The sequence below is a fragment of the Pelobates fuscus genome, chromosome 13 (assembly GCF_036172605.1).
Source record: "Pelobates fuscus isolate aPelFus1 chromosome 13, aPelFus1.pri, whole genome shotgun sequence".
NCBI lineage: Eukaryota > Metazoa > Chordata > Amphibia > Anura > Pelobatidae > Pelobates > Pelobates fuscus.
In genome coordinates, this window is record NC_086329.1 from 86,699,893 (window position 1) to 86,724,987 (window position 25,095).

General features: G+C 44.1%; 3 protein-coding genes across 5 annotated transcripts in view; 1 reads left to right on the forward strand and 2 right to left on the reverse strand.

Moving 5' to 3' along the window:
• Window positions 1-5,137: 5,137 nt before the first annotated feature.
• On the reverse strand, window positions 5,138-16,075 carry FLAD1 (flavin adenine dinucleotide synthetase 1). 2 transcript variants are annotated; one of them, XM_063440309.1, is made up of 9 exons: window positions 16,031-16,075; window positions 15,223-15,382; window positions 11,263-12,022; window positions 10,164-10,311; window positions 9,988-10,086; window positions 9,454-9,643; window positions 8,395-8,468; window positions 7,166-7,297; window positions 5,138-6,073 (listed from the first exon to the last, which is right to left on the reverse strand). In XM_063440309.1, the coding sequence occupies exons 2-9, from the start codon at window positions 15,322-15,324 to the stop codon at window positions 6,040-6,042; spliced, it is 1,539 nt and encodes a 512-aa protein (XP_063296379.1). In that variant the 5' UTR covers window positions 15,325-15,382; window positions 16,031-16,075; the 3' UTR covers window positions 5,138-6,039. The 2 variants fall into 2 exon arrangements, with proteins under 2 accessions (XP_063296379.1, XP_063296378.1); XM_063440308.1 differs by having other exon boundaries at window positions 15,223-15,430; window positions 16,031-16,071.
• Window positions 16,076-18,512: 2,437 nt separating this feature from the next.
• Window positions 18,513-23,649, reverse strand: CKS1B (CDC28 protein kinase regulatory subunit 1B). The gene is made up of 3 exons (XM_063440401.1): window positions 23,533-23,649; window positions 21,699-21,826; window positions 18,513-19,417 (listed from the first exon to the last, which is right to left on the reverse strand). Exons 1-3 carry the CDS (start codon window positions 23,589-23,591, stop codon window positions 19,371-19,373), a joined length of 234 nt encoding a protein of 77 aa, XP_063296471.1. The 5' UTR covers window positions 23,592-23,649; the 3' UTR covers window positions 18,513-19,370.
• A 237-nt stretch (window positions 23,650-23,886) lies between these two features.
• The window catches only part of SHC1 (SHC adaptor protein 1), a 40,350-nt gene continuing 39,141 nt past the window's right edge, over window positions 23,887-25,095 (forward strand). For both annotated transcript variants that reach the window (XM_063439964.1, XM_063439966.1), the window contains exon 1: window positions 23,887-24,018. The gene's annotated coding sequence lies outside the window, so the exon portion shown is untranslated. The remainder of the gene's footprint in view (window positions 24,019-25,095) is intronic.

A 25,095-nucleotide genomic window follows, 5' to 3' on the forward strand; every position in this document is an offset into this window, starting at 1 on the left:
GCAAGGTTTTAGCCTCCATAAAAAGCGTTTATCCAAGGTTCCGAATAAATCTACTGTTTTGGGAATTTTGTGTGAAAAGTGTGTCAGATCCTTCTTTTTGGCTTTATTTTAACTTCTGGGATTGCTATGCACATATTGCTTTAAGGAAGCTTGGTATACACCAGGGACCCTCAAACTCCGGCCCCCCAGATGTTGCTGAACTACAACTCCCATGATTCTCTGGCTATCTATGTAATTCAAAGGATCATGGGAGTTGTAGTTCAGCAACATCTGGGGGGCCGGAGTTTGCGGACCCCTGGTATACACAAATGTACATACTGCTATCCGGAGGCCTGGTGTGTGTGTGTGTATATATATACACAACGATGTACAGGCTGCTATAGGTAGTTCTGGTATATACTTCATCCTACATCTTAAATACACAGATGCTGGTATAGCAAGCATGGTGCAGCAGTGACTAAAATAATATATATTGCTATTGGCACCCTTAATGTACAGACTGGCGCTAGTAGGACTGGCACAGGATCCCTGTTTAAGGCAGTCTCTGTGTATTAGGATACGTTGTATCTCTGAGCAGCACCCTCCCTCGTGTGTCCCCATGAGGCTGAGTGATAGCTGTGTCGCCAGCCTGCCTGTCCCTAGTGGAGGGTCAGTCCTGGCCCCAGCCTCGCTCTCCCTATTCACAGCTTGGAATTTCCTCTCTCATTCTCCGCAGGCTTTTATTTGTGTTTAGATTTCAATCCTTATCACAAGGAGGCCTTCTCTGCCCCTGTCATGCTGTCTGCTCTCCTAGTCACCAGTAAGATTGTTACTAGTTCTGGCCACTCTCCAGTCTGTCCACACTGAAATCACAAACACAACATCCTTATTCCCCCCCCCCCTCCATCCTGTTACCAAAGACTTTTTCCCAAAGTAGGGTCCTGTCACTTTGTCACTTCATAGGCAGGCCCAAGCCACTTCTTAATTTAGACTTTAGCGACAATGAGTTGGTGAGGCCAGGATTTTTATTTTGGTCGGAACTTGACGCACCCCAGGGATTTAATCCTCAATAAAAGGGTATTCCTGAGAATTATTGTAAAACGTGAGCATCTAAGCATATCCTACAATATCATTCACATATTCCTTCCTGGCCGTGATTTACCAAAGGTCTTTTTTTTAGTGTCTACCATCTCTGCTGGGAGGCCATTCTATGTGTACCAACTCTGCTGGGAGGCCATTCTATGTGTACCAACTCTGCTGGGAGGCCATTCTATGTGTACCAACTCTGCTGGGAGGCCATTCTATGTGTACCAACTCTGCTGGGAGGCCATTCTATGTCTACCAACTCTGATGGGAGTTTGTTCTTTGTCTGACAAATCTGCAGGGACCGGTAGGCTGTTCTAGCTCTACCAACTCTGCAGGGAGGCTGTTCCATGTCCATCTCTATTGGAAAGCACTTAATTAAATTCTGTAACCAGATAATTTAATCTCATCTACTGCCAACATTGTGTTCACATGTCAAATAAAATTGGGGGCTTTGTCTATGCATGAAAATATGAGAAAGATGTATAAAGCAAACAGTATACTTGTTGGGCTCAGCACACATGAAGAGGTGACCTATGACGTTTTGGTAAGCTCAGTATACAGAGACGTGTAAGATTTGGAAAGTGGAGGCTTATGAAGTCTGACAACCTTTGTACACATGAAGAAATGTGTTGAGTTTTGACATGTTTGCAGCCCGGCCAATATAGCTTTTTCAGTCAACAGAGGAGCCAGATAAATAACTGAGCTGGTAAATTTTTCCAATTCGATTATTTTGGCCTCAAGTTTGCAGTCCCCTCCTAATCCAGCTGTTCTAAGCCGAGTCCTCAAAGCATTCGAATAGTGCTGGAGTTATTATTTCTCAAGTCTCTTCCAATGGGGATACGGACAAAACAACATAGGTGTACCATAAAACCGCTGCGCAGGTCAATTCAGAACAGACTTTTGGATTTATTTTTAGTGACTTATGGCACAGAGGACATACTCCGTCTTTGTATGCTGAATTGTGCCTCCACCTAGTGTATCTTTTTGGTACTGCTCTTAATGCTTTTCCAGTGGTTAAATGAATTAAAACAAAAAAAACAAAACATTTGACTCTAATAGATTTAGTTATGCTTATAACGATTAGATTACATGCAGCTTTGTGCAGGGTGAGATCACTAGCTGTGAAAACCAATTATAAAAATGTTCCAATGTTCTTTCTCCAAAACCGCAATAATGCTTATTTTTTTGTAAGAGTGTGGTGTGCATTATGGAACTGATCATAATGGTGTCATCATCACTGTCAACCACATGCATGGTGTCTGTACAATTACTGACTGCTAAACTGGCTCACCAAGTATCAAACTGGTGATTCGCACCCACTTAGAAATAACATATTAGCATATGTACAGGCTGTTAATGGATTAGCTACATAATACAGATACCTGGTTTTAGTTGGACAGCTGTATTTCCAATGTGTAGGTGCAATACCCACATATAATGTAATTATTAAGCTGGTAATTTGGAACTTGGCTTACCCAACAATGGCAACATATTTCTTAAAAATTCACCAAAGCTAAACATTTTTGCTTCCCGTTGACTATATGTATGTATATCTACATTGTAACATTATAATAATTTGTCTGACCCCACTTACTCTGTGAAGAACCATTTTATAACATGATGTATTTTGTCTGAACCAAAGGATTGTGGGACCTTATATTGTCTAATACAGGGGTGCCCAAAAGGTAGAGGCCCCAGATGTTGCAGAATGTAAAACTACAAACCCCATGATGCTTCACGTGCTTTTAGAATGACTAAGCATGATGGTAGCTGTCGTTTTAAAGCATCTGGGGGGGGGGATCTACCTTTTGTGCACCCCGCTCTAATACGGTTTTAGAGGTTGTCAGAAATCCTACAACAAAACTGTATACAATTACTGTTTTGCCCAACTATATCTTATTAGAGGTTGTCATGTATTCTATATATAAAAAAAAAAAAAAAAAAAGGTATACCATAAATTGCTGATTTCCCCTAAATCTATGTGCTAGTTACCCAGCTCAATTCGAATTCATTTTATTGTTCCTTACGTCTTACTTGGCAGTGAGGGGAATAAACAGAATAGTTCTATCTTCTAGCTTGTATACTAGTTGGAAACTGTACCATATATAATGTACATAATTCTCAGAAATATAAAATATTGATAGCCACAGTTGTAGTTCATAACATTCCAAATGGACCACATATAGTGACACAGAAGCCTCGTGCTATGTATGGGTCTGTGACCTGTAACTTGTTTTAAGTACAATGAAGCTACATGGGGTAAAAGACCCCCACTCCAGTATCTCTGAATAAGCCTTAGAAATGGTCTTAACCCCATCCATAGTGTAAAACTGATTCATTCTAGGGGGTTCTGTGCTTTCATAAAATAAGGGTCCTATTTCTATGTCAATCATGTTACATTAGAAATAAAATAAACTACTGTAGGCGCCAATGAACAAAAGGGGTAGGAGGTTATTTACTAAACATTGCATTGTGATAAATTTAAAATGGATTTACAAAAAAATTTTTTTTTTTTTTTTTTAAAGTAGTAGTATATTTGGGGGCAAAATGTCTAAATTAGAATCCGTGTTAACACACTTTCATATTAATTGTATACGTTTTCGATACCCTAAAATGTTGTCTAAAATAACATATCAAGATCCAAAAAAAAAAAAAGGGCTATTCACTAAACTCTGAATTTCTGAGTATTAAATCCAAATGGCAAAGCCGAGACAAAAATCGCTGATAGTTTTTGTCATTCAGATTCAATTTCCGAGCATCTGGAGTTTAGTAAATAACTGTAAATCGGTGAAAGTAATCCTGTTGCCACTGTAAAACGTTTGTCAGCATTAAATATGGTTTGTGTTCCAGTTCTTGGTCCATTAGTTTTGTTATTAGAGAGAAGACAGAGATAACTCAGGATTTGCATTTCTGTAAGCGGCTATATCCCTATATTTGAACTTTACAGAGTAATGTACAGTTACTTTCCCATAATATCCCTCCTTGTGCTTTACATGCCCTGAAGGAAGACACACACAGACTGGTAAGGTTTACATGGTTTTATTTGAAAGAAAATCACTGCAGATCCCTGGTAGAACTCACAGCTCGGATCTGCTCTGTTCACGTCCTACAGAAAAAACAGACTCTTTGGCAAATCGAGAAGTATGACCGACTCTGCTATAGTCCATGGTGAGTGCTCTGCTGGTTAATAAATCACTCGATGTATCTGTCACTCAGTATAACACTGCATCTCACTGGAGGATGAGTAATTGCTTGTTCTTGCTTCTCTCCCAACGATCTAAATTCTGCTGGCTTTTACTGACCATTTCTCCAAACTCAACAACTTCACGCATTGTCCGTACCTTTACATTTTACATGCTCCACCACAATCTGTTTAATGGGGAGGTTTAGATTGTGGGCTTTAAGTAAGATTTTACCCTTTTATGCATCATTCAGTATTCAGTGAGAAAGGCTCTGCACTGGTCCTGTATCCAGCACAGACTGGCAGTGAGGAAGGCTCTGCAGTAGTCCTGTATCCAGCACAGCCTGGCAGTGAGAAGGGCTCTGCAGTAGTCCTGTATCCAGCACAGCCTGGCAGGGAGGAAGGCTCTGCACTGGTCCTGTATTCAGCACAGCCTGGCAGGGAGGAAGGCTCTGCACTGGTCCTGTATCCAGCACAGCCTGGTAGTGAGGAAGGCTCTGCAGTAGTCCTGTATCCAGCACAGCCTGGCAGGGAGGGAGGCTCTGCACTATTGCAATACGCAGCTCAGCAGACAGAAGGCTTTTTGAGCACAGTATCCAGCACGTCAACAAGGAAGGCTCTGCAGCAGTCCAATATCCAGCAGGACAAGTATAAATGCTCTGCACCAGTCCACTCTCAAGCATGGAAAGCAAGAATGCTCTGCATTAGTCTTGTATCCATCACGGCAAGAAGAAACACTGTCATAGACTTTGCACAAGCTCAGATTCCAACACAACAAGGAGAATGCTCTGCGCCAGTCCGATATCCAGAACAGCATGCAGAGCAATAATCCATCACAGCAATCAGTGAAGGCTCTGCATCAGTCCAGCAGCTCCTTCACACACCAGCAGCAGAGCAGAAAATATAGGCACTCCTTCATGCTTTTCAGAAACGAGTAGCCGTAATTCATACCCATGGTATTCTTGTATCGGGGAAATGGTAACGTCATGTTCCGCAGGGCCTGTCCCAGGGAAAATGGAGCTAGAGGCACCATGGGGCTGCCTGGATGAGCATGGCACAATGTGGGTAGGCGGTGGAGATACCTTTTGAGTGGAAACATTATCTGTGTGCAGCTGTGCAAGGGGTGAATTTATCAGCTGGGGTGAACAGAACGTCTGGTTTGTTATGCTGGGAAAGGGCTGGAAGGTGTTGTAATCTCTGCCTTTGTGGGCTGGGTTACAATAGTGAGGTAGGCCTAACTGGCAGCTGGGTCTAGAAACATCAGGACTGGATGCCTGGAATCCCTGGGGGTAAAGTCATTCACCAACAGCTGGCATAATTCTTTAAACCCCACCACGTGCTAAACCTCGCGGGAGTTGAATAGTTAATGCCACACATCAGTGAATGATTTAACCCTTTGATATGCATGCTGGGTGTCAGCTGACTGTCACGCTTTGGTGGGATTATATGTGCTGACAGGCTGAGGTAGAAACGCTGACAGGAGAGGAACAAAAGGGGAGGGGGGAGGTATGTATTCCAGACTCATCCTTTTTATCCCCATTCAAGTATTTTAAACCACGTCTGCCCTGTATGCATGTTCTCTATAGAAATGTGTTGTATACCGAGCAGATTCATTTAGCAGCATTTGGTCTGTAATGGGTTAAATACGCTTCTCTACGTAAACTCAACATGTAAAACACAGCAAAGAAAAAATAATAATAAATAAAACCAAACAACACTCCCCCCAACCTTAACTTTCTCCCCATGTAGTCAGTCACAGCGAGGCCTGGCACACTGCTTGAGGGGCTCAGCATCTACTCCAACCCACAGCCCGAGGAGACCTGCAGACTTGCGAGAGAGAACACAGCAAACAGTGAGATGTAGGCAGAGTCCCAGAGGCAACAATATCATTTTGGATTGTGGACTGCGGGGAAGGAAGGGAGGGGGATAGAAACATAGGTGACAAGGTACAAAAGGTCGGATATAGAAATTAAATTATGCAAACTGAGAATCTCTTCTTCAGAGCATTCGTCTATGGAGGCCTGGTGTACCTAAGCAGAGCACTACATACACTTTGGTGATTAACTGCAGTCCTATTCCATGGCTATTGAAACCCAAGACACTAAACGTTTTCAGCTATAAAGATATGGTGTAATGGTGGCAGTAGTGGGATCACACTCAATACAAACTGGTAGAACGAGGAAAAATAAAACAATGCTGGTGTGAAATAGAACAGCAAGAAGGATGGCTCCACGTGACGATAAAACAGATGGAGGGACCCACTAAACACAAGAATTAGCAACACTGACATTTCATTCAGAACTATTGTATAAAATACGATATCACAATTCATAGAGATGATACATTCTATAACATCAGAACTCTTGTTTACAGTTCATTCAGTGCATAAAATATCTGCCAATTTGTGCGCGATACATATACGAGTGTGTTACATATAATGCAGTGTAAATGGTACGTTATATAAGCATATATGATGTATTATCAATAACGCAGCACGAAAGTGCTGTATGTTATTAATATTTGAATATTATCTGGAATGTAGTGTGTAGATGGCGCATGCTCAGTACAATGCAGTGTATTGTCCTTTGAAGAGGTGGATGTAAAGCGGGTTCTTGTAGGAGACAGCAATTCAACAGCCAACTGCTGAGTCTGTCCTTTGTGTTCATATGATGTTAGTGTCACATTGGCATTAGGTCACCTCAAAGTGATAATTATGGCACCAAATGTAGGTTTTTCAACTTCCGAGGCTTCTGCTGTGCAAGAAATAAGGACCAGCATGTATCTGTGTCAACAGGACACATAGAACCCACCACAGCTCATATGCTATACTTCCTTATCGCTCAAGTGTGTGGCACTTGGACAAAGTTAGGACGGTCGCACACATGTTAGTGCAGGGACTGGTGACCGGAGATACATTACTTCCGGGAGGTGCGCTCATCCTCTTCGTTCTCCAGCATGTAGGCTGGGTGGTAGCTCTCAACGCCCGCCGGAGTATTGAAACGCAGGGACGGATTCTTAATAGTGTTTTCCATACTGCCCAGGGAGGTGTAACTAGAGAAGGTAAGGAGAGAGAGAGAGAGAGTGTCCTGGGTGAGACAGGCTGAGCGACATGGGTTAAAACAAATTAATGTGGATGGAAAGAAGAGATTTTATATATATATATATGTGTGTATGAAGATGGCAAGAGTCTCACAGTAAACTGAATAGAGCATGAGAGAGAAAGAGAAAAGAAAGGATGACACAGAGATAGAGTAAGGGGGGGGGGAAAAAGGATACATTTCAATTTATAAATGTCGAGGAGTCCATGAATACATTGTGAATGCAAGGTAAACATAAAATGGATTGATTTGTTTCGTCTTCACTTCTATTTCAACAGTACAAAAGGTAGATTTGTGTCAAAATAAGTCTGAGCAGTACTACTGCACATCCCAAATTCTGACGGCAGCATCTGTGCTCACTACTGTTGGGAGAATTAGTGGACAGATGTGCTTGCAGCTACGGGAGGATGACCACAAACAAACAAGAGGCAACTACAAACCTCATGTATGCAGATCTTTGGTCTATAGGTTTGCTGGCAATTTCTGCAGCACAATGTATTGATGAATACCTGAAATGATTCACTAAGTCATAAGTCTTTGTTGGACTAGCTGCAAACCGGTGTTTAATGAGGGACATCGGCTGTTCCGTAATGTCTATCTGCGGTAGTGGTAGAGAAAAGGGACATTTCTAAAGCATTAGTGAGATCTTGGAAACCCTATGCTCCTACTTAGTTTAGGATAAAACCAGCCAAGGAACAGAAATGATTTAAACCAATTGAGATATCGGAGGTAAAATGAGGACATTGGAGATGAAGAGCAATATGAGAGAATAGAAAAACTGAAAGAAAAAATCTAGCAAAAACATGGAGAATGTGAGAGACAAAGGCAGAAGGACATGGGAGAAGGAGAAGTAAATAAAGTGTAATAATGAGAAGGCAGAAAGAACCGGACAGGAAGATAACCTGGCACCCAGACCACTTGATTAAGCTGAAGTGGTCTGGGTGCCTATAGTGGTCCTTTAAGGAGAAAGGGAGAGAGAAAAAAAAGGAAAGAAAATGAAGAGATTGAGAGAAGGAGATAGACAAATAATAAGAGAATGAAGGTCCTCACCCTTTGTCATACAGAATGCAGTAAGGAATAAATAGTGTCCGGAGGAAATCCCAAATATTCCTATATGACCAGTCCTGGAAACAAAGAATAAATACATTCACACAATGAATCTCCATCTAAACCTGTAAAACTGTAATGTGGCCACACGCATGGACACCCCCCCTCCCCCCACTATCCATGGATCACTAACCACCCACTATCCATGGAGCACCAACCCCCCACTAACTATGGAGCACCAACCCCCCCACTAACCATCGAGCACCAACCCCCCCACTAACCATCGGGCACCACTCCCCCACTACCCATCGGGCACCACTCCCCCACTACCCATCGGGCACCACTCCCCCACTACCCATCGGGCACCACTCCCCCACTACCCATCGGGCACCACTCCCCCACTAACCATGGAGCACCACTCCCCCACTAACCATCGAGCACCACTCCCCCACTAACCATCGAGCACCACTCCCCCACTAACCATCGAGCACCAACCCCCCACTAACCATCGAGCACCAACCCCCCACTAACCATCGAGCACCACTCCCCCACTAACCATCGAGCACCACTCCCCCACTAACCATGCAGCACCACCCCCCCCACTAACCACGGAGCACCACCCCCCCCCCACTACCAACCCCCCTCTAATCATGGAGCACCAACCCACCCCCACTATCCATGGAGCACCAACCCCCCCACTTCCAAACACCCACTAACCATGGAGCACCATCCCCCACTAACCATAGAGCACCATCCCCCCACTAACCATAGAGCACCAACCCCCCCACTACCAACCCCCCTCTAATCATGGAGCCCTAACCCCCCCACTAACAATGGAGCATCAACCCCCCCTCTAACCATGGAGTACCAACCCCCCCACTACCAACCCCCACTAACCATGGAGCACCAATCCCCCACTAACCATAGAGCACCAACCCCCCCACTACCACCCCCCACTAACCATGGAGCACCACTCTCGACTAACCATGGAGCACCAACCCCCCCCCCCCACTAACCATGGAGCACCAACCCCCCCACTAACCATGCAGATGTCCCACTCACCAGCAGAGGATTGACTCTCATGTATTTGGGCCAGTCAGGATCAGTCAAGCACATAGGTGTGAGAGTTCGGGAGTAGGGATCGGTCCGACGGGTTCCCATGAGTATGGCCTCAAGTTGTGGCTGCTCGGCTTTCAGGTCCACGAGAGCCTGTTTAATGTCACCTTGAATGGTGTAGATATGGAGACTGTATCTGGAGTATGGTAGAGTAGAGTTAAGACAGAGTAATATAAGAATCCCTTTATGGCAATAAGATGTAGAGAACACCTGACGGTTCTTACAGACATGACACAGGACCAGAGAAACCATACATAAAAATTCTCGAACCAATATTCACTTCAAAAACAGCAGATCAGCAGACGAATGTGTTAAAGATGGTCTTTACTAATTAAGCATCAATTGGAAGGAGCATCTATAGAACCCAGAAATCTAGAATATTTAATATTTAGAGACTAAACTCCAGACATGACCCGCAGAGCTCTGAATCAAACTAGGTGTCTTCATAAAGCCTCCAACTATGGCCGCGTCTCTCCTTACCGTTTGGTTGTATCCTGCATGAATTGCTCCACCTCAGGGAAGGAAGAAACGATGCGGACATAGAGGGCTTGCAGCTTCTCTTTTCGATCAGGATATTTCCTGAGGAGAAACATAGATGTTGTTAAACATTCCTGGCATCTTGGGCATAAATTACAGAATTATATAGAGACACTTACCTCTGCACAGCCGCATGATACAGGTGCAGAAGAGCAGTGCAGTCTTTCCCGCCATTAAATGCCACACAGATCTTCTCCAAACTATATTCGTCCAATGCCTCTTCCACCGTCTGCAATGCTGCAGCAACTTTTTGTCCCAGAGGAGACCCTGCACATTAAAGGAAATGTCACTAGATTAATGTGACTAGCACTCCTAAATATTTCATTGCCAGGCATCTCTCATTACAATGCGCCTGGTTTCATAATAATAAATAATAAAATCATAACTAGTAAAGTAACACAATGCTGCCTTGAATGACTGGTCACCTTCGACGAAAAGGGTGGAGTTAACAGGGAGTAACAGGCAAGCAAATCAGGCCAATATGGCTGCTCCCTGAAGGGTCCGATCTCGTTAAATGTTCTAAAATTGTGAGTCAACAGAACGGTTTATAAACAACCACATAGGCAATTCCTTAAGTAATATGGTTAATATTATAAAGCGCCTTATTTATCTCTTCTCCCTCTAATTGATCTGCTGTCCTACACAATTAACCAGTTATATGGGGCAAATGTATAATTATGCCTCCAAATATTTAATATTGATAATTGAGAAGAGGTCTAGGCACTTCGATAACTGCAGGCACATTTATTGGAACAAAAGGAATACTGCAACGTTTCTACCCACAAATAGGTCGGGGTCAAACCTGGCACAGACCCATTTGTGGGTCGAAACGTTGTGGTATTCCTTTTATTCCAATAAATGTGACTGAAGCTATTGGAGTGCCAGGACCTCTTCACGATTATCAATATTTCCATTTGTTGGGATTGTGATGGCCCATGGTTTGGTTTAGCACCTTTAGCTTATGCGGATTGAGTGCGGTTCCTATGTGGTATATCCAAATATTTAATAGCTGTATTATATTTCTACAAAATGTCTCTATTTGGTTTGTATTGCAGTGCAATATTTCATCCATTGCTAGCATTTTGTATAGATAAAGAAATAAACGCGTTTCAAGTTTTGTGCAGTGTCAGTGAGCACGAACTGCTAGATTGCAAACAGTGCACTGAAGTACATACACACACATTATCACTACCCTTTTACATGCATCCTTGGCATTACCTGACTGCGCCAGCTGATACACCTCAGCTGCTGCGTGCGACACCGGGTCTCTTACATAGGGAACTATCACGCCGGGAGGCAAGCGCTTAATGAGAAAGTTGTACGCCTCTTCAAGCCGTGGCTCGGAGTCAGAGTCCAGTGTCAGCTGCACCCGGTAGTAGTTATTTCCCCAGTCTGGATAGGAGCCCAGGCTGACGTATCTACGGAAACAGGTGTTTGCCTCATCTAACACTGCAGCAATGGACATCTCATCCGCATTAACAAAGATCTCCCGACAGTAAAAGTGTGTCTGCTCATTACGAAACAAATGGTCCAACCCTTCCAGAGCCCTCTCCATGAGCGAGGGAATGCCAGGGAAGACGTACACATTGTGCACGCTGATCAGTGGGTATTTAAAGCAGTCCCCAGTTAGCTTGTCTGTGCCATAGTTCAGTTTAGAAGACATGGGGATCCGTGCCAGCTTCATCTCTGGGCAATAGGCATCTGTCTTTCCAAAGAACTTTTGTACCAGGATTACCAGCTCCGGATGGGGGAACACTTCCTCTTCAAATGCCTTTGCAACAGCCTCAAAAGTGACATCATCATGCGTGGGTCCAATACCTCCAGAGGTGAGTACGTATGTGTACTGAGAGGAAAATGCGTTGATCTCCCTTGCAATGGCATCCACATCGTCCGGAATAACCGAGATTCGGCTTACTTTGACCCCGATGGAGCGGAGCTTCTTACACATAAAAAAAGAATTTGTGTCTTGAGTATGACCCTGCTCAAAAAAACAGACAAAATAAAACATTTAGAATGAGATATCGCTGACAAAACAAAGTCAGTTGTCTTTTTGATAAAGCGACATATACAAGAATCAAGCATCCTGCCTGGTTTATTCACTGAACTGTGAATGGCAGAGAATTAACCAGGGTGTTTGACAATTAAGACCAAACTAAAAGAGCAAGAAAAATGCTGAATTTAAAGTTTTAATAATTCGGCTATTTTGCCAAACATTTCCCTGTTGAATTTCCTACAATTCATGGTTTCATTAATAATAGTGTTTGTATTTTTATAGCTAAACATTAGCTGCTTTCCACGTGTCACCCCAGTAGTCAAGGAATAAAAAGGTACTAGATTTCCAAAGTTCATATGGCAAAAGCAGCCTTTGTGGCTCTCACCAGCTGTTAAACTACAACTCCCATTAGTCTCTGCTGCTCTCTGGACAGCAAGGTACTGGACGAAGATACCATCAGAGTTATTTACTAAAGTGATAGGTCAGCTACGCTTCCAGGCCGGCTACTTTCGTCTTAAATTGGAAATTCTCACTTTGATAAATAACCCTGTAAGAGTTTTAGTTTAAATGCTGAATAAAAACTACTGCACCCATTACCAGTAACTGGTCGACATGAAAGTGTGTAATTTTTTCCTGCAACTGCATTTTATGAATCTGTAATAGATGTCAATTGGAATGAGAATTAATGATTAAAATTATCAAGATACGCGGGGGCGGAGCCTGGCTACTGAGCTACACGGACGTGTGCTGCATGGGCTCCAGTGGCCAGCACACTAAACTCGACGAATACCCAAGCCAATTGCTTACCGGGCTGCAAGGCTACATCAAACCTTGTTCCTGACATGTCGGCGGTTCTGGGGATACCTCTTACAGGTCTCTCCTCCACTGGCAAATACACCTCGAGGCTTTGCGGCCTACTAGTAATCGGACCGCTCTTCTACGGCCTCAACTGGCGGTAACAAGCGACTACTCGACTACTGCTATCCCCCCCCCCCCCCATGGGCCGGTGGGGGTTATCCCGGTCCTCTCTGGCAAGCGGGACGCAACCGGGGCCTGCCACATGCAACCAGCAACCACAAGACACATGGGCACCCAAAATGGCGGACAAGGGCAGCTCACTCACCTCAACGTACTCCACGGAGGGGACGCTCCAACGCCTGGACGAACTGTTCGCCCGATTCTGGGCCAAGCTAGCAAAGCGGGCGGCAGGTACCAGCGCGCAGCGAGTACCGCAAAGTGGAGCCCAGCGGGGTGCCGACCAGAGAACGAAAGGCCCACAAGGTGGCGCAAAACGCACCCGGCAAGCCAACAAACCCAAGCCCCACTCGCACAGACCAGGGGCCTTAGGAGTATCCAACCCGCAGTGCACACAGCACAGACGGAGAATAGCCCGCCGTAGGCGGCGACCAAGCACTAGGACCCTCCATCGCCCACACGGCGGACAGGACCCAGACTCCCCAAGCACCATGGCTCAGGGCTCAGGGCTCAACGAAAATGGTCCCCAAGCACGCCCGAGACCAAACAGGCGAGGGATGCATCCCCCAAAGCTCAGCAATCCGGGAGACGCTATCAGCCCTCAGTGAGCATATACGCTGTCTGCTTCAACATGATCAGCAACCGCCCCACAGATTGGGCATCGGATGAGAGAAGGCGAAGACCCGAACTGCCTGCAGACGCCCTAACATGTCACTGCTGGTACAGAGGACTCTATAAACCTTAACTTAAACCTTAAACTTAAAGTGGTGGACTCCTGTTACTAATCGACTCCTAAAAGCTGACGTTCACCTTCACAGTTATTTTGAATGCACACACGACCTACCATACTAGTAATCAAACGCGCTCGCATCGTAGCCAGTCAGGTCAGTTAAGTAATTGACTGTAATCACAACTATTGCTGTTACAGATAGCAGTTACCTACACCTTGACCTACTCAGCATGCATACTGTTTGTTTAATTATTTTTTACACCCAGCCAGTCATCTAGCCTGCTCAATATTTAGGATGAATACTTCTGGGGGGGTACCACATTCTCATTCAACTATAATGTTGTCACTAGACTCAATCTAATTGTAAATAGTTCATATGACTAAACGTTTGGCACATACCGATCTTCCATGTAACTACCATAAAAATGCAGAATGTGACACGGCATGCCGCCATATCTTGTTCTTAAGGTATAGTTAGTGGTACCTGGTACCTGCATTAGCATAGCTTAAGCCTGACACACTTGGTTACCTATACGTTAACAAATATACTGTGTATACCTTAGCAAATGTCATGACACTGTATAATCTGTGACCATATCAAAAACCTGTCTATGCTGACTCATATAGCTATGCGTGCTTAGTCTGAATGTACTGTAAATCATTACTATACCATGCCCTGTTTTCAATGTGTTCCTATCTTGACATTACACAAAAAAGAAATAGTGCAGCATATCTTGACTACCCATACCAAATGTCTATGACGACCTAATCTGTTGAACAAGTCTTTGTTTATGCCTATAACTTACCCTGCACTTTCCTCCTTTGTCACTCCTCTGAATACTCCTACCTGACGTATGCATCGTGTTAAATCTTGTTAAACCATTTAAATTAAACGAGAACCTAAGCTGTCGAAATATTGATCTCATTATTCTAAAAATGTGCCTTGACAAACGAATGCCACGTCTTGTACTGCACATGTCTATCAATTTCTCTTGATGTCGCTGTTGTGGCGCACCAAGGCTTTTTGTTACTTTTGTGCACAAAAAAAAAAAAAAAAAGTAAAAAAAAAAAAAATCATCAAGATACTGGTTTTCCTGCACGGGGTAAAATCAGTGCCTTTTTTTTTTTTTTTTTTTTAAAGAGCAGGAGAGATCAGTATCCCTCTGAACTAGGTCTCTAAAAAGCAACAACTATAAAAGCGGTTCTTAACATTAAATGATAGACAGTCCAATCAATGTAGCAACCTATGATTGGCTTATTACACTGTGGTGACCCTTGCCAATGTCTCCCTTCTCTGCTGGGATATGTTGCCCAAACGTAAACACATGACGTGTAACTTCTCTGTTACCTGGGTCCTAGCTGTACAAGTACTAGCAGAAAGTAGGAGTGCAAGGTGGGTGAATACCATACATCTACCTACTGCTGACAGATTAAAGTGAACGTTTTGAGAAATTAAAAGAAAATTCCACAAAAACCTCACCTTAAGGATCTCATCCCCTATGATGATGATTCCAGCAGTCACAGCTCTGGCCTCTGGACCGTTGTTCTCTGAAGATGATTTGCTGATGTTGTTGGAATACATGGTCAGGTGTGATTGCAGTCTCTCCAATCGAAACAACCCTCTGCTCAGCCTCAGGCCTCTGCATGCATACATGAGGGTCAAAATCACTACGGCTACAGACTGTTCCCTTAAAAGAGAAATGACATGAGCAGGACTCTTGGTTCTGTTAATCTGATCCCACCTCCTCTAGACTGTAAACTCATTTGAGCTGGATCCTCATCTACCCATTGTTCCGGTGTCATGGTCTCATTTATTGTAAATGTGCCCCCGCCCCCATCCTTTCATAATATTGTAAAGCGCTGCGGAATTAGTTGGCGCTATATAAATACCAATAATAATTTCTGATTAGTTAAGGTAGGATTGCAGACTGAAGTTATAAGACAATACTGACAGTTCTTGTTGTTGTTACAGACTGGTCCTTTCAATAAACTGCAGCTTTAATCAATAACTCCCCCACTCCCAAGTGAACCCTATAACAGTTACATTAAATAATCCAGTTATCTGGGATTTAGAGGCCATATCCACCAGCTGTGGGACAAGCATAATAAGAGGGGCCAGGCTAGGGGGTACCTCTATAGAGTCTATGTGAGTGAACCCTATCCTGACTACAAATCAGCCTGTTTAGTATTCCCAGGATTCTGGGGAACACACATTACTGACCTGTGTGGAGTTTAACCCCAGAAATGAAAGTACAGGGCACCCCACGTGTGGCCCCAGCACCTCTCACCTGACTTCCGGGATCTTATGACTTAGAGTGAGCTGCTCAGGGCAAACACAGGTACACGCTCAGCCTTTCTTGCATTCCATTGGCTGCCACGGACGCCACTCTTCCCGGCATCCGCTAGGATTGGCTGAACGCAAGTAAGGAGGCCGATTGTAACGCTCTAAACACAAGAGCTTGGTCACATTGTCTCCATAATGGAGCTCTTTAGATCCCGTTGCATTGCGCTCTGATAAATTGGTCGCCTTATATAAAGTATTTCAAAGGTGTTTTTTTTGGAAACGTGGTGTCCTCAGAAACACATGCTAACCAAACAAAGATTAACTAATAAATGTGACCCATAAGAACCAATAATAGTTTAGGCTCAGATTTAAGGGAACCTGTCACTTGCCAGGATTTATTATGGTTTATCCATAGAATACATTTGTAATATGTGAGAAATATACAATATAAAATAATCCAAATATCTTTACACTGCAACTGGGAACCTCCATCTTGGATTCCTGTCTGTCATTGTTTATAAACTCTGCCCTTTACACCTGGCAGACAGCACAGAGAAAGCACAAGACAAGAACTTAGACACTTTATTTTGTCATGTTTGCCTGGTCAGAACATTAGATATGTAAATACACGTTCACAAGAGTTTCTATGTGAAGCCACGAGATGATTGTTCCCGAAGAGGTTTACACACTTCTTACCGTGTGTTCACCATCTAACAATTTAGATGACAAATGGCTTTTAGTCAGAAGACTGACTCAAACTAAAATAAAGCTTGCCTCCAAAATTAACGCTGCACTGAGGGGGATGTGGAAGGGGCAAAAACAAAAAACAAACCCAGGCAAGGGCTTGGGAGAGACACCTAGAAGGGCTGGGAGAACACAGAGGGTGGGGGTTTAAAGAGACAGAGGCTTTAACTAAACCCATTAGTCAATTCAGATGGCTTTTTAGTCAAAAGATTGACTAAAACTAAATTGGAATTTGCTGCCAAAATTAACAGTGGTACCAACTTTTTTTGAAAATAGAAATAAAGTGGAGATCTTGCCATTTACCAATACCATTAACTATCTCCACCCCCTACTTGTTTGTTAAATTAGGGTGCCGTTAACTTTACTCTAACAAATCTGGTAGGGTCCTCAAAGCCTCCATATACCTTGTTGCCAGTGTGTTACTTTCACATCAATTTAATCTGTATTTTACCACAACGCAAAAATATTGATCTGAACAAACAAAACAAAAAATAAAAAACCCACTACAGTTCTATGTAGTGGTAGTGATGCAAGAAAAAGGTCCTTGCACCTGCCCAGAGAAAGTAAGCAGACATTTTTAGAATGTTTGAGAGATAAGCATGGGGTCTGCTGCCTCTTTAGACAGAAGCTTTCTGTACTGAGCCAAGTGCAGACTGAAAGCTCCTTTGACCATATGAGGTAGCCCTGTACTTCGCTTAAAGGTCCACTCTAGGCACCCAGACCACTTCAGCTTAATGAAGTGGTCTAAGTGCCAGGTCCCTCTAGGATTAACCCCTTTTTTTATATATAAACATAGCAGTTTCAGAGAAACTGCTATGTTTATAATAGGGTTAATTCAGCCTCCAAATCCTCACTGACAGCCGCTAGAGGCGCTTGCGTGATTCTCACTGAAAATCAGTGAGAGCACGCAAGCGTCCATAGGAAAGCATTGTAAATGCTTTCCTATGAGACTGGCTGAATGCGCGCACAGCTCTTGCTGCGCATGTGCATTCAGCTGAAAGGGAGGATCGGAGGCGGAGAGCTCTCTGCCCAGCACTGGAATAAAGGTAAGTTTTAACCCTTTACTCTCCTGGCAGGAGGGGGTCCCTGAGGGTGGGGGCACCCTCAGGGCACTATAGTGCCAGGAAAACGAGTATGTTTTCCTGGCACTATAGTGGTCCTTTAACTCTTTACAACAGGATACCCCAGACTCCGGCCCTCCAGATGTTGCTGAACTATGTATTTAATTCATAGAATCATGGGAGTTGTAGTTCAGCAACATCTGGAGGAAGCCTGGTTTACAAAGCCCAGACTTTACTAGGGTGGGAAAATGAGGCACTGCCAATTCCAGAGAGAATTCATTTTGTACTCACATGTTCTAAACCTAAGTAAACAAAATGTGCTTACCGTTTCAATGAGAAAGCAATTTTTCACGACCAGTGTTCTGCTTTCCATCACATTAGCAAACTCTATTGTAGCATTTACCAGCTATGGAGTAGAGTTGAGGCACATAAAGACCAGTCAGGTACTAGTACTGAAATTTTCTCAAGATGTGATGTGTTCCCATATGCCTCTTCTTCCCCAATGCTGTATACATGCACAAACAGTCATTTTACAAACTGATTTGAGCCAATGTGGGGGATGAGGTGCCCAAACTGCTTACAGAAGAGGCAATATTAACCAGGAGCAGACAAGGTTTATGTCCATTCACAATCCGCATCAAAGACCCACCCTGTATTTAAACATTAACAAGACAAAGTGTATATAAAACAAAAGTCACTTTATTAAAGTGAGTTAAGAAAAAGGAAAAGCCATGGCATAGACTTGCAGTGTCAGAATAAAAAACAAAATTTGTGTGGTGTATATAATAAGAGACCAATAGAGTGGAGGTTAATAAGATTGAGTGCCAATACCCAACTCACAATCCACATGACAGCTGGGAAAGGAGGTGGTTAAGCCTAAAACTCCAAAAAAATGCGTTCATATCTTAACCCCTTAAGGACTTCTGGTATAAAAAGGGAATCATGACATGTCCTTAATGGGTTAAAGGACCTGGTATGAACAGTCAGCAAGACTGAAGAAAAATGGGTTACTAAAGAGGACCAAGGATGCAAACTCCAGTCTTAAAAGCGCTCAATCCTAGGTGTCTAAAAAACAAAATATGATGAAACATTGGGAATATCTGGCACTGCATATCAGAGCTATATGCGGATTGTGAGTGACCAGTATCAATAAATATCCCAAGGTATTAACACTCATTTATTAACCTCCACAACACACCAATTTTCTGTTTTTGCCATTTGGTTGTATCAGTTTTCAGAATTGATTGGGGTGATCACTATTTGTGTGTTTTGTTTTAAAATAATAAACACAACAGTATAAGTTACAGCACACCACTACCTAGTCCTTGCCAAGAGCGACAACTGCTGCATTAGCCTACATATAAAATTCAGATAATATAAATATCTATTCTGCCCATTTTCCCCTTCAGTGTGGATCTTGATGAAAAGTCAATTAGTCCAGAAGTGAAGAATATTATGCGACGACATCAACAAAATCCAAGGAAAACTTGCTTTGAGAGAAAGGTGCTCGCATGTAGACAATAACCATGATTTAGGATCTTAAGCCTTCTTTGGCAAGGGCCTTCGGAATAGCAAGATGTGGGGCTCTGGAATAGAGATAAAGAGATTCATTATACAAATACAAAAAGTGACAAGACTGCTACAATATGAAGCCATTATTAGGACAAGCATAAAAACACAGAAAATGCTTTCAAGATGAATATACAAATACTAGCTTTGTCAGCATCAAATGCAAAGACCCCATTACATCATTTGTAGCTTGGAAATGCTTGTGGTAATCTGCTAACAAATTGAAGACACACATGAGTAATAGGTGTTGATCAATGCACCATTTTAATTTATAAACTGTAGCATACTTCTTCCCCTCCGTTCGGTTGTCACCCCTGGCTTGTTAACTTCAAAGGAGCTATAAACTCAAGCCACCATTCATATAACCAAACATGTGCTCTAGTGAATGGCATTTTGTCTCCCTAACAGGAGGAAGTACATGGTCGAACGCATGGAATTCTTTTCAACTACAATCCCGCAAACCCTGGAGGAAACTATCACTATCAGATTGGCTCCCAGACAAGTTAGAAGAATGCCATTCAGGAGAGAGAGGAACTACTGACTTGGGGAAAGCATTTGCTCCCTAAAAGCCGGGGCGGGGGGGAACATTCACCTGTGTTTGCACCAGAGCTCCTGAAAGTTGACTGCCCGTTGCCTCTTTTCCTCTGGAACCATTTTGGGCCATCACCTCACCGAACAACGATTCTGTTCTACCGAAGGGATCTGAGCACTATTTGGACAGTTTGGGCACTCAGACCCAAGGTATTTAGGGATACAAGACTTGTGTATAGTATGATTACTATTTTTGGGGTGTTTTATGGAATTCTTATGTGGTTCCTTGTAAAAGAATCAAGTTACCTGTCTGACTCATTATCTCCCAGACACAGGGACGCCTGGAAGGGGTTGTTTTGAATAAAGACCCCATGCTGGGGGTCTGTTCATAAAAGCGGAGTGGCTCATTTAAACTTTAGTTGTACTCCCAGAACTGTGTTGTCCAGTTACGGGGGGAGAAAATGGAGCTATTCACTTCACAACACCTTGTTCCAGAGTTTCTGTACCACGGATCCAGCAGAGAAGAGTCCTTGTCAGTACTAGAGCTTTGCTATATAAATATTTACAGAATGAAACTGCAGTGGCCAGCTGGCAGATTCTATATGTAACCACTTTCATGTAACAGCAAGATTATTATTTTAGGACAATACTAATTCTCCCCATCCCCGGAATTAATTCCGCACTTATGTATCCATTGGCTGGGTGGGTACAATAGCCGCGATAATAAAGCAAAAAAAAAAACAAAAAAAAAAAAACATTTTTGCAGTCTTCGTCTTAAGCCTTATCCAGCTCTTCAGGTCATGGCAGATCGTTGTCTGTCCAGGAACAAAGTTGCTTACAGCTTCTAAGATTTGCAGACCCTTTTTGCTTTATTGAAGAGGGAGTGTGTATTTTCTCCTTTGCAGCAACGAAGCTGTTCGCTTCTAGGTATACAACATGTACAGCACGCTTTAGAAGATGCAATGGGGCTATTATACATATAGCAGCTTGTTTAACCATCACTCATCTTTTTTTGCTGTTGTGTCTGCACCAAGCTATACAACTCAATTTCCTGCTAGGCGGTGGTTTTATGAGAAGATCAGACACCTCCCAAACCAGAATAGGAAGATTCTGATTGACATCCTGGTCTGCTGCCTCCTCTTACTTGTACATGGAAATCAGCTTCATCAATTTAGAATTAAGAAGGGCAGTACCCACACAATACAGTGATAAGATCCAATATCTAAGTTTTTACTGTGTTTATAAGGTTATATGTGAAACTGCACACTATACCCACAAACAAGAATCCACTGTTTATTCATGAATGTAATCGGATTAGGAGAGTGACATTACAATAGTCGCTCCTCAGGTCTGCTGTTAAACTTGGCCTAATGTCGGATCACATTTCAGATAGTTTATGGGAACATTTCCAAGAAAATCTAGAAGTGGTAAAGGTGGATGGATTGTGTATATGCAACATTTCACTATGCAAAAGCTGCACACACAGCATTTAAACCCCTATGCTGGTTGAGATAACTCCACCCTCATCACGAGTTTGCTTGCCAATACAAGTTCTGCAGTTGTGGGGTGGGCTGTGAGACAACCTGCTAACCTACATCTTTACTCCACCCTCTAAGAATAGTGAGGTTTATCAAATGACAAGAACAGATTTGAGTAAGTGACAGTTTAACTGAATGCAAACATGTTTCAAGTGAAATGTTTGATACACTACAGGAAACAAGTATATCTGAGTCACACAATAATATCCAAAAAATCATTACAACTCACCAGGCTCATGGATCATGTAGTGTACCCAGCCCTGACTTTGCTGAACTCCCAGATTCCTCCATTCTGTCTCAGACATAAGGTGCGTTTTAGGGACCATCTTTGCAATATCTTTCGGCAGCATTACATGCCTGTAAAACAAAAAGTCAGCAACACTTGTAAGAGGTGGAAGCAACAAGCCAATGCTCAAATAAACATAAAATTCGGCATTGGTGTCTAGTTAGACTTTCCATTGCAGCTCCTCAAAGTCTTGCAAGGCAGGTGCACTAGGCAATTACCTGCGTTGAGCCATTAGAGGAGAGAAAAAAAAAAAAAGGAAGTAACAGGACCAGTTGGATTGGCAAGAGCGGCACACTGGGGTCTAAATGCAAGTTTAAAAAAACAACAAAAAAAAACACTTCATAAAGAAAGTCCTATATACTCAGACAATCCAGATATACCATAGGACAAAGTATTGAAAATAGAGCTCTGCTGTCAACTTTAGCCGAGTTGTTACGAGTGACAGCTGTGTGAATAAGGCATTGTTTGCTTGTAGCCAGAATTAAACTATGACGGTTCCTAGGAGATCCTACATAAACCTCAGATTTTTACTCTAGTGCGAGAGTACAGCACTGATCATGTCCCTGGCAGATTGAGTGCTCACAATTAAAGAAGACGCTACTTCAGAAGATGGTGACAACTTCAGATAAATATATCTTCCTCCCGTCACCTTCGGGGGTTTTTGGCGAGTTTACATTTATCTCTAGCCACTAGAGGATAGGTCTTGGTGAAAATGTTAAACAAATGAAAATCTTAATATTCAGTGGCATCATAACCAGCATGACGACGATGAATGCTTACAATTCAGCATTTGGGCAAGTATAAGAATTAGATATTTGGATAAAGCGCAGCATCTTAATGGCCTAGTGATTGCTTCTAGTGTACCATAGGGCCCCAGAGCTTCTCAATGAAACTTTATCATCTCCAGAGAGCAAGAGCACAATGGGCAATATGTAGGAGAATGGCATTAGTCAGCAAGTAAAGGAAACAATTACACCCAAAGCAGTATGTGTGATATAATACACAGTAACCATTACAAAGGCAATATTCCAGTGCATAATAAGGTCTGCCGGGCAGAGGGCATCACAGAATATACTGGCGAGATGTAGCAGGCATTACAGAGGACATGTAGTAAGTACTATAGAGGGCGTGTAGTCAGGTAGAGGGTATTATAAATGGCATAACACAGTGAAGCAACAAAGAGCCAGAATAATTATCTTAGTAAGTGGTAATAGCAGGTAGAGAGGGACATTTTAGTTTTAGGGATGGGGGTGGCAGAGGGGCTGTTCTGAAACTGTATAGCTTAATTTATTCAGCTAAAAATTTTATTTAAAACAATGCACACAGACTGATTATTAAACAGATTTATTGCAGATTAAAACACATTACTGGGAGTATTATTGCTGTGGAGCTCTGTTATACACTCACACAGCAATAATACTCCCAGTAATGTGACTGAGTGTATAACAGAGCTCCACAGCAATAATACTCCCAGGAATGTGTTTAACTCTGTTATACACTCAGACACATTACTGGGCGTATTATCGCTGTGGAGCTCTGTTACTGTGAGTATTATCGCGGTGGAGCTCTGTTATACACAGACACACCAACATGGAGCTCCTAGAATACAGGGACATTCGGCCATAGAGGAAGGAGAGGGGGATGAGCCATATATAGGGACTGTCCCTCCTACAGCAGGTCACTTGGCAGCTATGGTGGGTGAGCGATCCCGGAGCTGGCAGCATATCCTGGAGGAGAGTCACAGCGTTACACACAGCGCAGCTCACAATACACTCACCGATACTCGAATTTATCGTCGTCGTATTTGTCGGAATAGTAAATCTGCTTGGCGGACATGGCAGCTCTGTTGACCGTTACCGTGCGCTTTAAAACTATCCCGCCGCCATGAGACAGCCAATCAGAGCCCGGCAGCTTCCCGCGGATAGCCAATCAGCGCTCGGGAACCGCTTCTAGCTAACCAGTCATAAAATCAGGAGCGTTCATTTCGGTAGCCAATCACTGGCCGGGTTGTAAGTGTTGACTGGCCAATCAGCAGCAAAAGGAGGGTCTGGGCTTCAAGTCGAGGCTTGAAACGCAATCTCCAAATATGGTAGCGACTAAATCTGCCCTCTCCATCGAGGAACGCCCCTTTACTTTGACATCACGCTGACGCCGAGGGCTGGAGGAGCCGGAAGTAGCGCTGAAAGTTTGCAGTGTCGGCTTTAAGAAACAGGAAAGTTTCTTCAGACTCGGACCCCCCTTCCATTCGCTTCATGCTGCCCTGGTGAGTACTGTCTGTCACAGCTGGAGGGGCTTCTCCCCAATATTGTCACTTATTAGCCCTGACTCTCAGTATTCTGCCATCTGTGAACTCCTTACGCTATAAAGTACATTGACATGGGGTGTATGCCCCCCCCTCCCTCCCTGGGGTGTCTGCCCCCCCCTCCCTCCCTGGGGTGTCTGCCCTCCCTCCCTCCCTCTTTGGGGTGTCTGCCCTTCCTCTTTGGGGCGTCTGCCCCCCTCCCCTCTTTGGGGCGTCTGCTCCCCCCCAGTATTGTCTCCTCCCCTCTTTGGGGCGTCTGCTCCCCCCCCAGTATTGTCTCCTCCCCTCTTTGGGGCGTCTGCTCCCCCCCAGTATTGTCTCCTCCCCTCTTTGGGGCGTCTGCTCCCCCCCCCGTATTGTCTCCTCCCCTCTTTGGGGCGTCTGCTCCCCCCCCCGTATTGTCTCCTCCCCTCTTTGGGGCGTCTGCTCCCCCCCCCCGTATTGTCTCCTCCCCTCTTTGGGGCGTCTGCTCCCCCCCAGTATTGTCTCCTCCCCTCTTTGGGGCGTCTGCTCCCCCCCAGTATTGTCTCCTCCCCTCTTTGGGGCGTCTGCTCCCCCCCCAGTATTGTCTCCTCCCCTCTTTGGGGCGTCTGCTCCCCCCCCCCAGTATTGTCTCCTCCCCTCTTTGGGGCGTCTGCTCCCCCCCCCCAGTATTGTCTCCTCCCCTCTTTGGGGCGTCTGCTCCCCCCCAGTATTGTCTCCTCCCCTCTTTGGGGCGTCTGCTCCCCCCCAGTATTGTCTCCTCCCCTCTTTGGGGCGTCTGCTCCCCCCCAGTATTGTCTCCTCCCCTCTTTGGGGCGTCTGCTCCCCCCCCAGTATTGTCTCCTCTCCTCTTTGGGGCTTCTGCTCCCCCCCCCAGTATTGTCTCCTCCCCTCTTTGGGGCGTCTCCTCCCCCCCAGTATTGTCTCCTCTCCTCTTTGGGGCGTCTGCTCCCCCCCAGTATTGTCTCCTCTCCTCTTTGGGGCGTCTGCTCCCCCCCAGTATTGTCTCCTCCCCTCTTTGGGGCGTCTCCTCCCCCCCAGTATTGTCTCCTCCCC

What these genes read in the sequence shown, in the direction of transcription:
- FLAD1 (XM_063440308.1), bottom strand. Translation starts at nt 15,396, where the DNA reads ATGTATGCATGCAGAGGCCTGAGGCTGAGCAGAGGGTTGTTTCGATTG. An exon ending in TGCATTCTGTATGACAAAGG is followed by an intron (nt 7,298 to 8,394) that starts GTGAGGACCTTC and finishes TACCTTCTCTAG; the next exon opens with TTACACCTCCCTGGGCAGTA. An exon ending in GATGAGCGCACCTCCCGGAA is followed by an intron (nt 6,074 to 7,165) that starts GTAATGTATCTC and finishes CTCTCTCGCAAG; the next exon opens with TCTGCAGGTCTCCTCGGGCT.
- CKS1B (XM_063440401.1), bottom strand. Translation starts at nt 23,591, where the DNA reads ATGTCCGCCAAGCAGATTTACTATTCCGACAAATACGACGACGATAAA. An exon ending in GACGATAAATTCGAGTATCG is followed by an intron (nt 21,827 to 23,532) that starts GTGAGTGTATTG and finishes TTTGTTTTACAG; the next exon opens with GCATGTAATGCTGCCGAAAG. An exon ending in CTACATGATCCATGAGCCTG is followed by an intron (nt 19,418 to 21,698) that starts GTGAGTTGTAAT and finishes TCTCTATTCCAG; the next exon opens with AGCCCCACATCTTGCTATTC.